Raw genomic sequence first — 17,550 nt, forward strand, 5'->3', positions numbered from 1 at the left:
TCCACATAGTCAAAGGCTTTGGCATAGTCAATAAAGCAGAAATAGATATTTTTCTGGAACTCGTGCTTTTTCGATGATCCAGCAGATGTTGGCAATTTGATCTCTGGTTCCTCTGCCTTTTCTAAAACCGGCTTGAACATCTGGAAGTTCATGGTTTATGTATTGCTGAAGCCTGGCTTGGAGAATTTTGAGCATTACTTTACTAGCGTGTGAGATGAGTGCAATTGTGCGGTAGTTTGAGCATTCTTTGGCATTGCCTTTCTTTGGGACTGGAATGAAAACTGACCTTTTCCAGTCCTGTGGTCACTGCTGAGTTTTCCAAATTTGCTGGCATAATGAGTGCAGCACTTTCACAGCATCATCTTTCAGGATTTGAAATAGCTCAACTGGAATTCCATCACCTCCACTGGCTTTGTTCGTAGTGATGCTTTCTAAGGCCCACTTGACTTCACATTCCAGGATGTCTGGCTCTAGGTCAGTGATCATACCATCGTGATTATCTTGGTCCTGAAGATCTTTTTTGTACAGTTCTTCTGTGTATTCTTGCCACTTCTTCTTAATGTCTTCTGCTTCTGTTAGGTCCACACCATTTCTGTCCTTTATCGAGCCCATCTTTGCATGAAATGTTCCCTTGGTATCTGTAATTTTCTTGAAGGGATCTCTAGTCTTTCCCATTCTGTTGTTTTCCTCTATTTCTTTGCATTGATCACTGAGGAAGGCTAGGAAGGCTTGTTTATCTCTTCTTGCTATTCTTTGGAACTCTGCATTCAGATGCTTATATCATTCCTTTTCTCCTTTGCTTTTCACTTCTCTTCTTTTCACAGCTATTTGTAAGGTCTCCCCAGACAGCCATTTTGCTTTTTTGCATTTCTTTTCCATGAGGATGGTCTTGATCCCTGTCTCCTGTACAGTGTCACGAACCTCAGTCCATAGTTCATCAGGCACTTATCTATCAGATCTAGTCCCTTAAATCTATTTCTCACTTCCACTGTATAATCATAAGGGATTTGATTTAGGTCATACCTGAATGGTCTAGTGGTTTTTCCCTACTTTCTTCAATTTACGTCTGAATTTGGCAATAAGGAACTCATGATCTGAGCCACAGTCAGCTTCCAGTCTTGTTTTTGCTGGCTGTATAGAGCCTCTCCATCTTTGGCTGCAAAGAATATAATCAGTCTGATTTTGATGTTGACCATCTAGTGATGTCCAGATGTGTCGAGTCTTCTCTTGTGTTGTTGGAAGAGGGTGTTTGCTATGACCAGTGCATTCTCTTGGCAAAATTCTATTAGCCTTTGCCCTGGTTCATTCCATATTCCAAGGCCAAATTTGCCTGTTACTCCAGGTGTTTCTTGACTTCCTACTTTTGCATTCCAGTCCCCTATAATGAAAAGGACATCTTTTTTGGGTGTTAGTTCTAAAAGGTCTTGTAGGTCCTCATAGAACCGTTCAACTTCAGCTTCTTCAGTGTTACTCGTTGGGGCATAGACTTGGCTGGTAATTTATATCTCTTAATTTTTTCCAGTGGTTGCCCTGGGTTTTTCATATACATCTTTAATTCATGGAGTCTTATCTTCAAATAATATAGCATTTAACACTGGTAATCCCTTAGTACAGTATCTCTCTAACACTTTCCTCCATTGCTTTCATACATTTTTTTCACTAGACTGTAAGCCCACAATATACTGCTACTATTTTTGCTATAATATCTTTATAACAATTAAAATTAAAAATTAATTTCATATGTCTTCAGTTGTGATATTTCCAGTATTACTCACTTCAGCTTTTTGGCTGGTGTAGTCCTTCCTTTAAACATATCTAACATCACAGGTCTGTTGGCTTTGAAGTTTCTTAGATTTTGTTTGCCTGAAAAAAAATGTTAATTTCTGTTTCAGGTTTGAAAATTATTTTCAGTTGGTATAGTTTTTTTTCATTATTTGATTTTTTTTTTCTTTTAGCATGTTAACAATATCACACCTTCTATAGCATATCTGTATCATTGCCTTCTCATTTCCTTGGTTTCTGAGAACTCTGCTGTTACTGTATCTTTGGTCTTCTGTAGGTTATATATCTTTTTTTTTTTTTTAATTTTATTTTATTTTTAAACCTGAAACACTGTATTAGTTTTGCCAAACATCAAAACGAATCCGCCACAGGTATACATACGCTCCCCATCCTGAACCCTCCTCCCTCCTCCCTCCCCACACCATCCCTCTGGGTCGTCCCAGTGCACCAGCCCTAAGCATCCAGTATCGTGCATCGAACCTGGACTGGCAACTTGTTTCATACATGGTATTACACATGTTAAATCTCCTTAGCCACCTTTAAAATTTTTGATTCATTTTTAATTTTCAGCAGTTTTATTTATTTGTTTATTTTTTAATTTTATTTTATTTTTAAACTTTACATAATTGTATTAGTGTTTTATTTGGTGTTAATTCTATTGGTTGTTTGCTGTACTTCTTGGGTCTCTGGTTTGACTTCTGCCATCAGTTTTGGAAAATTTAAGACATTTTCTTTTCAAATATTTCCTTTGCCTCATTTTATTTTCTACTCTTTCTAGAACTCCTATTGCATGTATGTTAGACGATATGAAAATTTCTCACCATTCTAGGTTGGTGTTCTATTTTATTTTTTTGTGTGTGTGTTTCAGTTTGGATATTTTCTGTTGATCTGTTTTCATGTCCACTGCCTGCTTCCTTAGCTGTGTTGAGTCTGTTGATGAGCCATTGGTAAATGGACTTTATCTCTTTTATCAGGTTTTTGGTTTGTAGCATTTCTTCTGGATTCTTTCTGATGGTCTCTGTCTCTTTGCTGTAATCCTTGTCTGTTTTGCCTGTTGTCTTGCAGATCTTCCATGAGAACTTCAAGCATAAATAATAGTTATCTTAGTTCCTTAGCTAATAGTTGCAATATCTGGGTCTCTATTACTCTAGTTAGATTATTTGGTTTTTGTTCTTGGCAATATGTTTTTCCATTCTTGCTTTTTGTATGTTGCATGTTGGACATCTTGTTTAGGACAGTAAAGATTGAGATAAACTATATTTGTGCCTGCACATGAGCCACTCTTGTTTTTGCTGGGCTCTTAGTGGGACAGGGGAGGGCTTGATTTAGTCTAGACAGGAGACGAACCGGCTTTGGCTTTGGCTGTTGCTCTTCTTTTCCTCAGGGGGTGACAGGCTTCAGACTCCTCTAGGGTTGGTGTTTGTTTCACCCTCCGCTGTAGATCTTTCCTTTGTGCCTGTGTCTCAGAAAAGGATTCTCTTTGCGCGTCCCTCAGCAATAGACTACTGTTACTTGTTACTCAGCGTTTGTCAGTGGTTCATTTTTTTCTTGTTCTGATTCAGCTTCAGTCTTAGGAACGCTTTGGGACCCAGGGTCTAGAGGGTCTAGGACCCACTTTCCCAGCTTTAGGAAGACTGGCAGTCTGGGTTCATAGTATATCCCTGCCTCCACTAGGATAGAGGGCCTTTCTTTCCCCTTCTTCCAGCTGCAGTGGGTTTTATTTGTGTTCTAAGGGCTTCCCAGGTGGCTCAGTGCTAAAGAATCCACCTGCCAAGAAGGAGAGGTGGGTTTGACCCCTGGATTGGAAAGGTCCCCTGAAGAAAGAAATGGCAACCCACTCTGGTATTCTTGCCTGGGAAATCCCATGGACAGAGGAGCCTGGTGGGCTTTGGTCTATGGGGTTGCAGAGAATCTGACACAGTTGAGTGATTAAAAAACAAAACCGCAAAGGTCATCCTGTCTCACTGGCTTCCCTCAGCACCTGAAAGTTCTTGTCGCCTGGGGATGACAGAGTTGAGGAATCTGGGCTGTGCTTCAGCTTCCTGCCTTTCCCTTGGTGGTGCTGTCCCCTTCCCCCAGATCTTTTTTGTAATTTCTTACCTACCTACCCACCCACAATCTTTCTCATGAGTCTCTGAGAGGTCTGTGGAGAAGAATCTGCAGGTGCGTTTGAATTCTTCTTGTATCTTTGTTTCCAACAGGTTCAGTACCTTTATACAAACCACATTTGGCCTTTAGCAATTCATTGGAAAATTTGGCTGAATTCTTAATCTGACTTGTATCATACCTGGTATTTTCCCCAGGTAAGCAAGTGTTCCAGCTCCATTTGTCCTTGAAGGATGGTCTTTACTGGTTTTCCTGTGGACTTAACTCTATGATGTGTTTAAAAAATGTCATTTTCCAAATTAATTTGCATTACTTTGTTGTTCTTGTTAGGATTGGAGCAATGCTCTTTCCATCTTTCTACATATCCTAAGCAGAAGACAGAGGTTTTGTTTTTCAGTGTTATCTGGCAAACTCTTGTCATGGGTTGATTTGACTGTGATGTAGACTTACTAGAAACTGTTCGCCAGCACTGTAAGCGAAGGCAGCCCTGGCTGTTGGATTATGTTAGGAAAGGTGTTAGACTAATTGCTAGATGGAAAACTGCATCCCATGGGGGAGAGTCAAAAGTGTACTGAGGAAGATAGTAAAAGCTGAATGCATGTAGCCATGGTGAGCGAGGATTTCATTCAGGCAAGGAAGTCTGCCTTTTATGTCAGGGCCATGCCGGAAATGTTGCTCTGATGGCCTGCAAAGTGGACGGAGGCCAGTAGTTCAGAAGCTAACACTGTGGACACCAAGTAGGAGCAAAGATCCCTTTCATGAGGAACTTGTCACATCCTGCTTAAGTGAGGCATCTGCTCCGAAATGGTACGCCTAGTTGGATTTCATGCTGTATGAATTTGTAATGGCTAAATACCTTGCATCTTGGAGGGTAAAATGGAAGACAGAGAATTCCTATCTGCCTTGGACTGATATCATAGATAGTTTAGTTTTAACTTAGTTTTAAAACTATGGTTTCGCAGCTTATTGTATCAGTATATTTCTTTCAGATATTGAAGAGATCCAGCTATTTTTCTAGCTGGATAAGTAAATAAGCACTAGACACTTATTTGAAAGCCTAATGTCCTAATGAGATGAGAGTAATTTCAAATGCTGGCTAATACACCACCGAACATAATCTGCTTTAAGGGGCAATTCAAAACCAGTCATTAAATGATACTTAGAACTGCATATCATTATAGATGTTTGTTTGATTAACAGTTACTTTCCTTGATGTTATTTTGGATCATTTGAATTGTCATAATTGAGCTTATGTTTTTGTATATATTCTAAATACTCTTAAAAGAATAACTGTTAGAAGTACTGGTATTCCTACAAGCAAAAGTTTATGTTTTACCTTATTGGATTATTCATCGCAAAGATTTATTACCAGCTGTCCACAATATTCATCAAGTAAATATCCAATTGTCATTTTAATGACAGCCTGTTCCCATGATTTCATATTTTCCTGCCTATTATCCTTTCTATTTCTTTTTTCCTCTGGATGGCCTTCCTCTTGTTCAATTTCCTAGTGTTTTTCATCAGCCATTGAATATTCCTCATCTCAGGACATCTCATTGGTCATCTAAATATTTCTTTATATATCCTTCCTGTCTCTCTAACCTACCTGTTCATTTTCCTTTTTAGCAACTCAGATATTCCAGTGCTTTCTGACCTTCAGTAGCATTATACCTGGTGCTTTGGTACCTTTTGCTGGTTAGTTGATAGTATCTATATAGACTGTCTAATGACAAGGTAAAATTGAAGTAGTGCTGGCATTAATCTTAAATTGTGAAACTAATAATCAAAAGGATCTTATTTTCTCATTCTTTATTGTCATTCATGAGGTCAAAAAATTTTTTTTTCTTTTTACTGGTAATGTTAACCAGTAAGAGCAGTAATGTTAACCACCAGTAATGTTAACCACCATTCTAAGTTGTTTTCTTGTCTTATTTCTTCTATTACTGCATCTGATCCTTTTCTCTTTTTGAGGCCTTACCAGTGTTGGGCTCCAGGACCAGACTTCCTTCATTATTCTGTCAAGAATACCTCTGGTACCATCACTTCTGACTTCTTTCTAGTTTTTGCAGAAAATTATTTTCTTTAGTGAGAAAAATATTCCCCAGCCAACAGATACAACCAAGTACACACATTGAAATAGTATAACAGATAACATACACATGAGTCTGTATTAAGCACTCAGAGACACATTTTCATGTTAGATCTTGCACACACATTGTTAGCATGAATAAAATTTTAAAAGCATCTGAGTGCCTACAGAGTGAAAGGTTCAGTGTTAGATTCTTTGAGAATATTTTATTAGGGAAGGATAAGTATTTTAGTTATAGATGGAAGAGTGGGAGTAAAGGAGAAATAAATTTTGGGTCTTTCTGTAAATTATTCCAGAAAACCTTCATAAATGTTTGATTAAAAACCATATGATAAATACCCTTTTCCTCAAACTTGTTGAACAATGGTATGTGCTAGTTAGTAAAGTATTGTGGTTTAGTTGTTTAATTTGTCTTGTCTTAATCTCTCTCTACGGAGAAGGCAATGGCAACCCACTCCAGTACTTTTGCCTGGAAAATCCCATGGACAGAGGAGCCTGGTAGGCTGCAGTCCATGGGGTTGCTAAGAGTCTGACACGACTGAGCGACTTCACTTTCACTTTTCACTTTCATTCATTGGAGAAGGAAATGGCAACCCACTCCAGTGTTCTTGCCTGGAGAATCCCAGGGGTGGTGGAGCCTGGTGGGCTGCTGTCTATGGGGTCGCACAGAGTCAGACACTGAAGCGACTTAGCAGCAGCAGCAGCAGCAACCTGTCTCTAACATATGTAAAATAAAGGAAAAAATATTTTAACTATTTTTAAAATGTTATGTTTTTATTTCCTTTGAAAGGACTTGGCAAAAGTTTGAAAAACTCACGTAGGTAGTATTTTTCCCTCCATCTTATGGTTCTTCCATTTTACTCTGGTTCACTTTGCACTTGTTACCAGCTGTCAGATTTCCCTGGAGATGTATCTAAAGTTTAAATTTCTGCTTATTAAAGTGATAACTACTTTAAATATAACCAATAACCCTTTTTGTTAAGATTTTAGTTATATCCATACATACTGAGATATTCATGGAGATGAAATATTTGAGGATAATTAACATTGCTTGTGCATACGCAATCGCTCAGTCATGCCTGCCTCTTTGCAACCCATGGACTGTAGCCCTCCAGGCTCCTCTGTTCGTGGGATTCTCCTGGCAGGAATACTGTAGTGGGTTGCCATTTCCTCCTACAGAGGATCTTAAAAATTAGGATATGATCCCCACCACATCCCTGAATAGATAAGATAAAGCATATGCTAAAGAGTGATTTTCATAAGGCTAAAGTCATGACACCCATGTAACCATAAAATAACCATAAGTGAAACACATCATGCAACTCATTAACTAATGAAGTTATTAGTAATTTGTGAGGTGTGGTTCAAAGAGCACTTGAGGAATTTAGGATTTTTATAGACAGATAAGATTGCCAAAATAGACACAATATTAGCTAATGTCCTAATCCATAAATTATAAACTTTGAGATTCTGTTACCCTACTGAATAGAAATTTATACTATTGAAATAGTATGTGTATAACATATAGTATCCACATGAATTTGTACTAAGCACACAGAGACACATTTTCATTTTAGATCTTCCACACATAAATAAAATTCTTTTAGCATAAATAAAATTTTTAAAAATCCACCGATCATACATTATTTGCATTTCTTTTGAACAAAATCTAAAATTTATCCCTTGTCCCTACCGAGGTTAGTACCTATTGATTAGACCATAGAAAGTCAGTTAAAGTCATGAGTCTAGCTCTGTGTGAATGAACGCCCAAGAATATCTTTTGCCCATTCCCTAAGATTTAGAAAGTGTTTCTGATATGTGAAGTACATTTTTAATATAATTATATTTTATAAAATTTGAATTTGAACATTAGTGACATCGGTTCAGTTCAGTCTCTCAGCCGTGTTCAGCTCTTTGCGACCCCATGAACCACAGCACGCCAGGCTTCCCTGTCCATCACCAACTGCCAGAGTCTACCCAAACCCATGTCCATTGAGTCGGTGATGCCATCCAACCATCTCATCCTCTGTCATTCCCTTCTCCTCCTGCCCTCAGTCTTTCCCAGCATCAGGGTCTTTTCCAATGAGTCAGCTCTTCGCATGAGGTGGCCATAGTATTGGAGTTTCAGCTTCAACATCAGTCCTTCCAGTGAACACCCAGGACTGATCTGCTTTAGGATGGACTGGTTGGATATCCTTGCAGTCCAGGGGACTCTCAAGAGTCTTGCTGAACATTCAAGTCATTGCAGAATAATAGAAGCTTACTTTCTGAAATTTGATACTACTGATTTTAGTATCAGTCTCTCTTTAAGCTTTGTAATCCTAACCAAGACTAGTGGGTTGTTTTTTTTGTTTGTTTTCCCATATTATTTTTCAAATTATTAAATGCTTAAAGGAAGAATTCATTTTTTAAAATTTCCCCTTTTCAAAAATATAAGCAGTTTCTTTTTCATTTAAAATGTTGCTGTTGTCCAGTTGCTCAGTTGTATATGACTCTTTGCAGCCCCATGAACGGCAGCATGCCAGGCTTCCTTATCTCCCTGAGTTTGTTCAAACCCATGCCCATTGAGTTGGTGATGCCATCCAACCATCTCATCCTCTGTCACCCCCTTCTTCTCCTGCCCTCAGTCTTTCCCAGCATCAGGGTCTTCTCCAATGAGTCGGCTCTTTGCATCAGGTGGCCAGAGTATTGGAGCTTCAGCTTTAACATCCATCCTTCCAGTGAATATTCAGGGTTAATTTCCTTTAGGATGACTGGCTTGATCTCTTTTGCTGTGCAAGAGTCTCAAGAGTCTTCTTCAGCACCATAGTTCAAAAACATCAGTTCTGCGGCACTCAGCCTTCTTCATGGCCAACTCTGTACCTGACTACTGGAAAACCATACGGACCTTTGTCAGCAAAGTGACGTTTCTGCTTTGTAATACACTGTCTAGGTTTGTCGTAGCTTTTTTTCCAAGGAGCAGTCATCTTTTAATTTCATGGCTGCGGTCACCATACACAGTGATTTTAAAGCTCAAGAAAATAAAGTCTGTCACTGTTTGTATTTTTTTCCCCATTTATTTGCCTTGAAATGATGGGACTAGATGCCATGAACTTAGGTTTTAAAATGTTGAGTTCTAAGCCAGCTTTTTCACTCTTCTCTATCACCTTTATCAAAGACTCTTTAGTTCCTCTTTGCTTTCTGCCATAAGGGTGATGTCATCTGTATATCTGAGGTTATTGATATTTCTTCTGGCAATCTTGATTCCAGCTTGAGCTTCATCCAGCCCAGAATTTTGCATGATGTACTCTGCATGTATGTTAAATAAACAGAGTGACAGTATACAGCTTTGATGTACACCTTTCCCAATAATACACCAGCTTTTTTTTTTCTTTATATCTTTTGATCTCCTTAACGCATTTCTTCACACCCCACCCCATCTAGTAGTTCTCTGTACTTATGAGCTTGTTTTTGTTTGCCAACTTTCAACATTCCCCATATGAGATGCTATTTATCTTTCTCCTTCTGACTTAGCCAGAAGGTAAAGAGGTTTTGGAGAAACTTCCATGCTGTTTTTATTTAGATTAAAAAAAATTTTTTTGTTGTGTTGGTTTTTGCCATACAGTAAGGCAAATCAGCCATAATTATACATACATTCCCTCCATTTCCTCTCCTCCCCTCCCGCCTTCCCTCCCTCCAAGTCATCACAGAGCTTCAGACTGGGCTCCCTATGCTACACAGCAACTCCTCACTAGCTGTCCATCTTACACCCAATAGTATATGTATATTGATGCCACTTTCTCCATTCGTCCCATTCTCTTCCTCCCCTACTGTGTCCACAAGTCTGTTCTCTGCCTGTGCATCTCCTTTCCTTCCCTGAAAGTAGGTTCATCAATATAACTTTTCTAGATTACATATATATATGTTAATATAGTATATTTGTTTTTCTCTTTCTGACTTACTTCACTATGATAACAGGCTCTAAGTTCATCCACCTCACTAGAACTGACTCAGATTCGTTCTTTTTTATAGTTGAGTAATATTTCACTGTATGATATGTACCAGATCTTCTTTATCCATTCATCAGTTGATCAACATCTAGGTTGCTTCCATGTCCTGGTGACTGTAAACAGCGCAGCTGTGAACATTGGAATACATGTGTCTTCTTTGTTTACGGCTTTCTCAGAGTATACGCCCAGTAGTGCAGTTGCTGGGTCATATGGCAGATTTATTCCTCATTTTTGAAGGAATCTCCATACTGTTCTCCATAATGGCTGTATGAGTTTACATTCCCACCAACAGTGTAGGACTGTTCCCTTTTCTCCACCTCCTCTCCAGCATTTATCGTTTGTAGATTTTTTGATGATGGCCATCTGACTGGTGTGAAGTGATACCTCACTGTTTCGATTTGCATTTCTCTAATAATTAGTGATGTTGAACACATTTTCATGTGTTTGCTGTCTGCCCATTTTTGAATTGGATGTTTGCTTTTTGCTGTTGAGTTCTGAGTTCTTTATACATTTTTGGATATTAGCCCCTTACCAGATACATGATTTCCAAGTACTGTCTTCCATTGAGTTTGCCTTTTCATTTTGTTGATGGTTCCTTTTGCTGTGCAGAAGCTTTTTAGTATGATGTAGTCCTACTTATTTATTTTTAGTTTTATTGCTTTTACTTTTAGTGTAAGATTAAAAAAAATCAATGCCAAGACCTCTGTCAAGTAGTTTACAGCCTGTATTTTCTTCTAGGGGTTTTAAGGTTCCAGGTCTTATGCTCAAATCTTTGAGCTCTTTTGAGTTAACTTAAGCTTAATTGAGTTTAAAATCTTTCTAATATTATCAATTGACTAGTTAGGTGGAAATCTGTCAATCATTTGGAAATCTATCAGTCATTTAAGATTTATTAGTAAGCTGGAAATTATAAATGATATGGTTGTTTTACTGAAAAGAAACACTTGGCAATAACAGAAACCATAAGGTTCACTGCTAGTTGTTACATATAACAACTTAATAAGGAGCATAAGAATGGTAATAATCCTAAAAATTTGACTCAGAGCAATTACCCTGATAAATAAATTGTGCTCATTTCACCAAAATTATTATTTCTTTATCATAATGTCTTTAGTACTCTAAAAATTATGGTTAAAAAAAGATAGTATATAATGTGATTAGATCAAATTTGGATCTTCATTATGGGGACTGAAAGACTTTCTACACAGAGTGGTCTACCAGGCTAGGCTTACAAACCTGTACTCACATAATTGCTTAAAAGGAAATATAAAAAAGTATAAAAGTAAACCAGCTGAATTTTTTTTTTTTTAGTATAAAAGTAAAATTTCAAAGATCAGGTTATAAAAATAATTTTCCCCCTGTTTGTGATGGCATAATACCACTTTTCATCCTAATTTATATGTAATTTTATCTAACATGAAAATAGATAATTTTAAAGATGATTTACGATTCATTCTTTGTCTTACATAACTATTTTAAAATTAAAGATTATGAATTCCATTTGTGGATGAGAAAAGTCAAAACTGGTCTTTTTACTTTGGTATATGTTAATATAGTATTATGAAGTTCACTTTGATGCAGTATTTTATAATTGTAATAGTTTAGTGAATTTTCTTTTTAAACTTAAAACAAACTCATTGCATATTATTTCTACATTATATTCTGGACAAAGCAATAAAATTCCTGTAGAATGATACAAGATTTTTGTAACTGGGAAGTGCTGATTTAGAGTGATTCAGTGGGTTATTTTCTGAAATGTTCCATTCCTCTGAGAATGGTATTAAGTATTTTTTGAAAAATGAAATGTCAAATTCATGGTTCCATCTTCTCCACAAGTAGGCATTGTTTGATTTTTAAGAAGACTTGCTTTTGAGCTAGCAAAATGGGTCTTTTTTATTAATTAACCATTTTAGAGTAGATGAAAATGTCAATAGATATGGAAGTTTTTTAGATAATATAAAGAACTTTATAGATAATAAAGAACTGATAATAGTATGTTTAAATCAATGTTCTAATACTATTATGCACCTGTATCTTTTTGTGTGTTAATCACTCAGTCGTGTCTGACTTTTTTGTGACCCCATGCATCCAGCCCCGGTTGGATCCAGGGATTCTCTCAGGAGGATGGCGTCCGCGACTGAAAGAGATAGAGAAAGAGAAAAGGAAAGAATTTTGCAGTTAAGAAAATAGAGGAGAGAAAAGAGGCTGATATTCCTTGGTTTACGCAGAAAGCCAATAAAGCCCCAGCATGGGACTTGCTCTGTTCACGTATGCCGCAGGCGCCCTCTCGAATAGCTGAAGGTGCCCCACCTTAGGCACCTTCTCGAGTGGGTCTTAGAAGCCCAGGCAGGAAAGTGAATGCAGAGGGCCTCTGTGCTCCAGGGAATCAGCCTGAAAAGGAAAAGGAAAGAGAAAGAATGACATGGGGAGACCAAGCTTTGGTGAGCAAGGCCCGTAGCTTTATTTTCAAAGGGATCTTTTATACCCTAAGTTGTACATAGAGGGTAATAGTGGGTGCATAGTCATGCAAGGTGAGCAGTCCTTGACCCTTATTGAAACCAGGCTTTTTTCCTGCAAATTTATCAGATACAAAGGCTTTAGGTGATTTACCTGCTAACATTTTTCTTCTGATAAAGGTTAGTCAACCAGAAAAACTTATTTTCTCCAGAGGTGATTTTTCTTAAAGTTTGGTGCCACTCCCTGGAAGCACTAGATAGAGTTGCATTCCTATAGGGCAAAGGTGCAGTGGGGATAATCAAGGGAAGAATTTATTAGCTCAAGGGTCTAGGGTTATTGTTAACATTAAGGCTTCTACTTATATTTCTATATACCAACTATATTAATCAGTACACTCCCAGGGACACAGTGTGTAAGGGATATGGAAACTTGGCAGCAAGCATCAGCTCAACAAAGAATTCCTCTATTAGTTCTATTTTAACAATTTCTAACTCCCCGAGAGGCTCTGCATTGTTAGAAAGCCTCCTGTGCCTCTTGTGGTTGGGAGGCTGCGAACAATCACATGCGTAGCTGTAAGAGTCCAGAAACCTGCCAGGCGGGTTGGAAAGCTTTCTGAGGGATTTGAATTGGAACACACCTTATTATACCCTGGAGACTTATTAACTAGAGCTCTGAATTGATTTTCTTACAGAGAAAAGTGATCGGGGATAGCCCCCCATGAATGTCAAAGGAGTTGGTGACTAAGTCATAAAATAGTAAGACTGATTCTGGTTTTGGGGTAGACACTCAGGCAGGTCCTAGGGGGGAGCCCCTTGAGTTCTGACTCACCTTGCCCATCAGAGCTCTCCTGCATGACCTTGTCATGGGTGGGGACTCCCGTGCTGGCTCCTGGCACCCATGGACTATAAACCTGCCAGGCTCCTCTGTCCATGGGATTATCCAGGCAGGAATACTGGAGTGGGTAGCCTTCCCTTCTTCCTGACTCAGGGACTGAACCCACGTCTCCTGCATTGCAAGTGGATTCTTTACTATCTGAGCTGCTAGAAGAGTCTGTGTCTTTTTGTGTCTTTTGTACTTTGTATTAGAATTTTCAGCAGTTGTATCATTATTTCTGTGTTTATTTAGAGTCTTAGGGTAAAAAGGGGTCACACATAATACATGTGACCTCAATATGCTTTGAACTCTTATTTTCTAGTTTTCTTTTTAATTTTGGTGATCACGGCTTTGGAGGACTGAATTTTTGTTTAATTATTCTTATTTTCCTCTTTGCCAGGTAATAAAACATCTCCCATAAGATAAAATGACTCCCTAATTTGCATTGTTTTATATTTTAACTTTTGTGCAGGTTTGGTGTATTAGTGATTTCTTTAAGAACTGTAAGAAAAGGGAATATAGGAAATTTTCCTAGTATAAATTTTTGTAATTTAAGAAGCTGCAGTGAATGGTTTTAGAGAAAATAACCTAGTGTAGGAATCCAAATTTGTTTTACCACATTGACTCCCAAATGTGTTCTTTTTTTTTTTGTTAATATATAGATTATTTAGTTTCTAATCTGTTTCTATAATTTACTAGTGTCCAGAAATCTTTCTCTAAATGATTTCCGTTTTTAAAATTAGGGTTCAGTTCAGTTCAGTCGCTCAGTCGTGTCTGACTCTTTGCGACCCCATGAATCGCAGCACGCCAGGCCTCCCTGTCCATCACCAGCTCCCAGAGTTCACTCAGACTCACGTCCATCGAGTCAGTGATGCCATCCAGCCATCTCATCCTCTGTCGTCCCCTTCTCCTCCTGCCCCCAATGCCTCCCAGCATCAGAGTCTTTTCCAATGAGTCAACTCTTCGCATAAGGTGGCCAAAGTACTGGAGTTTCAGCTTTAGTATCATTCCTTCCAAGGAAATCCCAGGGCTGATCTCCTTCAGAATAGAATTAGCATTCTGATTTCATCTCAGACCTAAAGCCTCATTTCCCCATGCTCAGCCCTGAAAAATGTAGTATCATATTTTTGCTTGTGTATTTGAAATTACTATGTTTGTGAAATCCCATTCCTCTGTGATGGTTGCTGTCACTTAGAGTTCAGTTTGCTCTCTGTTAAAAGGTGATTTGTCCTCTTAGAAGCAGTTGTCTGTATAGTTCTTATGTTGCATTCTGGCAAGTGGTGTCATTTTCCAAAGGCAATTGAAAACAACACCAGCTGTGTGCTGAGAGGAAGGCTTCTCCTTCCTCCTTAGGATGCCACTCCTGACTCACTTGAAAAGATGATTCTTAGTTCCAAGCATTTTCATACAATAAGGTTCTTTCCTACTGTTGCAGGCTTCTCCTATAATGTTGTTTCCCTCATTCTTTTTGAAACATATATTATGCAATAAAATAGAAACAGTTATGGCTGTTTTGCCAGCCTCATCTGCACTTTCTCCTCACTCTCACCATCTCAATAAAAATGAGATTATTGCAGCGGAAATGGAGATATTTCACCATGGTAGATAGTTCTTTAAATTGTTAATTTGAAGTGATGGTAGTTTTGAGTCAGATCACCTGACTGTTTAAAAACCATTGTTTTTTTGTTGACTTTGTTGAGCTTTGAGTTGCCTTTGCTGTTGATACAATTTGGTATATCTACATAGCAGATCGACTGTTTTCACTTTGAACAGCCACCAATGAATTTTATAAGAATATGGATACTATAAAAATTTTTGTAGTGATGGAGAAAATTTGTTTTAAGCAAATTGCCATAATTATCATGTTCCTTTGTTTACATTTGTTTTGCATAAATAAAAATATCATAATAGCAGTAATCTTAGCCAACTATTTGAAAAATTATATCTAGTAAGAGATAGTATATTCTCAAATATATTTTATATCATGAAAGAAAGTGAATCTGTACTAATTACATTTAAATTGATTTTTAGGAAAAACAAGAAATATTCAGAACTTATAAATTCGCAGAAAATAACTGCAGTTTTCCCTTTGGCTTTTGTGGTTGTTAATTACTAAGTCATGTCCTACTCTTTGCGACACCGTGGACTGTAGCCCGCTAGGCTCCTCTCTCCATGGGATTTCCCAAGCAAGAATATTGGAGTGGGTTGCTATTTCCTTCTCCAGGGAATCTTCCTGACCCAGGGGTTGAACCCGCATCTCCTGTATTAGCAGGCAGATTCTTTACCACTCAGCCACCAAGGAAGTCCCTCCCTTTGGCTTATTAAACTTGAAATCTGTTGCTAATAAACTTGAAGGTATTTAGGAACTACAACTGCAAATGAACTTAGTGTATTCAGGTGTATATAGTGAGATTAACCAGAGTGGATAGATGACAACTGCTGTCTTCACTGGCAAGATAGGTTATTTATTAGAGAAAAGGACCCAAGTTAAATGTATAGGATGACAACTCATGAGAATTATGACCTCTTAGAGCTTAAAGAGACGTCATAAATAATTTAATGCAGCTGCCTTCTTTGGCACATGGATAAGCCTGGACTGAATTCCTTTAGGTTGTCTTCTACAAGTCAGTGATTCGTGGCAGAGCTAGGACAGAAGCCTGGAATAATTGGCCCCTGGCTTAGTATCCTTCCAATTATCATATAATAATGTTTAACCTAGGAAAGGGATTTGAAATCATTTGGGATATCCTGGTAAAGCTTTTGGCCCTCTGTGCTACCATGACCAAAGAGAAAACATTTAGATTTAGTTAGAGTATTTTCAGTAAAGGTTTTAGAAACAAAATGGAAAACTTTTAATCTACTTCTTTTTATAAAAATGTGTAAAACTCTCTGGAATATTGTAGAAGTAACCTATGGCTGATTCCTGTTGAGGTTTGACAGAAAGCAACAAAATTCTGTAAAGCAATTATCCTTCAATAAAAAAATAAATTTAAAAAAAAGCACAAAAAAGAGCTCATTTACTTTGTAGAAGCATCTTATTCATCCTTATATTCCCAGCTCTAGAGTATGTCACTTCTAATAAATAATACTTCTAATAAATAAATGTAGTGTCCACTACGGAGAAGGAAATGGCAACCCACTCCAGTATTCTTGCCTGGAAAATCCTATGGGTGGAGGAGCCTGGCGGGCTACAGTCCATGGGGTCGCAGAGAGTCAGACACAAAACAGTGAATGTTGAACAAATGAAAAACATATCATTAAAAAGTTATAAGGGGTATATGATACCAATGTCTCAGGAGATATGTTTTCACTGTTTGAATATTGTGCCAAATAAAGGAAGATTGAGGGCAGGAGGAGAAGGGGTGACAGAAGATGAGATGGTTGGATGGCATCACTGACTCAATGGACATGAATTTGAGCAAACTCTGGGAGACAGTGAAGGACAGGGAAGCCTGGCATGATGCAGTTCATGGGGTCACAAAGAGTCGGACACGAGTTGGTGACTGAACAACAACAACTAAAGGGATTGATTTTTATACCAAGAAATTACTCATATTGATAAGATTTAAAAAATTTTTAAACTGAGCTGCTAGTCTCTTTTTTTTAAATGAGATTTTAGAAATGGATTATGATGGCTCTTTTCTTAACATACTGACAGTTTATTGAATTGCTTTTAAATGCTGTTGTATTATTAAATATCTATATAATATTTAATCATGTTGGAAACAGTATTGGATATTACCTCCTCATCACTTTTCTTGACATTAATAGTGGCTCATTAAGTTTTTTTTTTCTTTTTTTTTTACCTTTATAGGTTATTTTAGTATCTGCCAATAAATTGACTCGTTATATAGAGCCATGCCAGTTAACGGAAGATTTTGGTGGGAGCCTCACCTATGATCACATGGACTGGTTAAATAAGAGGCTGGTTGGTATATTACAATGAGATAACATGTTATTACATATAAATAAGACATTTTGATAGCTATTTCATTTTAATCCACTAAAAGGTAGATTGTTTTTCATTGTAAAAAAGTAAAGAAATACAACATGTACCACGTGATAGCATTATGCTTGAAAGCAGACACTCTGGAGACAGACTCACAAGTGCTCACCATTACTGGTGTCATTAGCAGCAGTGCTAAAGTTGTAAATCTTTTGAGTTGAATAATAGTAGCATAATTTCCTGAGAGATAATCTAGTTGATACACCATTTTCAGAGAAATATTTAGACATCAATTTGAGTTGAAAAGC

General features: G+C 37.6%; 1 protein-coding gene across 7 annotated transcripts in view; it reads left to right on the forward strand.

The window, feature by feature from the left end:
• The window catches only part of SESTD1 (SEC14 and spectrin domain containing 1), a 152,082-nt gene that overhangs the window by 77,176 nt on the left and 57,356 nt on the right, over positions 1-17,550 (forward strand). For all 7 annotated transcript variants that reach the window (XM_055572066.1, XM_055572072.1, XM_055572071.1 and 4 more), the window contains one exon: positions 17,111-17,224. In XM_055572066.1, the coding sequence (XP_055428041.1) occupies positions 17,111-17,224 (114 nt within the window). The remainder of the gene's footprint in view (positions 1-17,110; positions 17,225-17,550) is intronic.

Source organism: Bubalus kerabau, chromosome 3 (genome assembly GCF_029407905.1).
Source record: "Bubalus kerabau isolate K-KA32 ecotype Philippines breed swamp buffalo chromosome 3, PCC_UOA_SB_1v2, whole genome shotgun sequence".
Taxonomy (NCBI): Eukaryota; Metazoa; Chordata; class Mammalia; order Artiodactyla; family Bovidae; genus Bubalus; species Bubalus kerabau.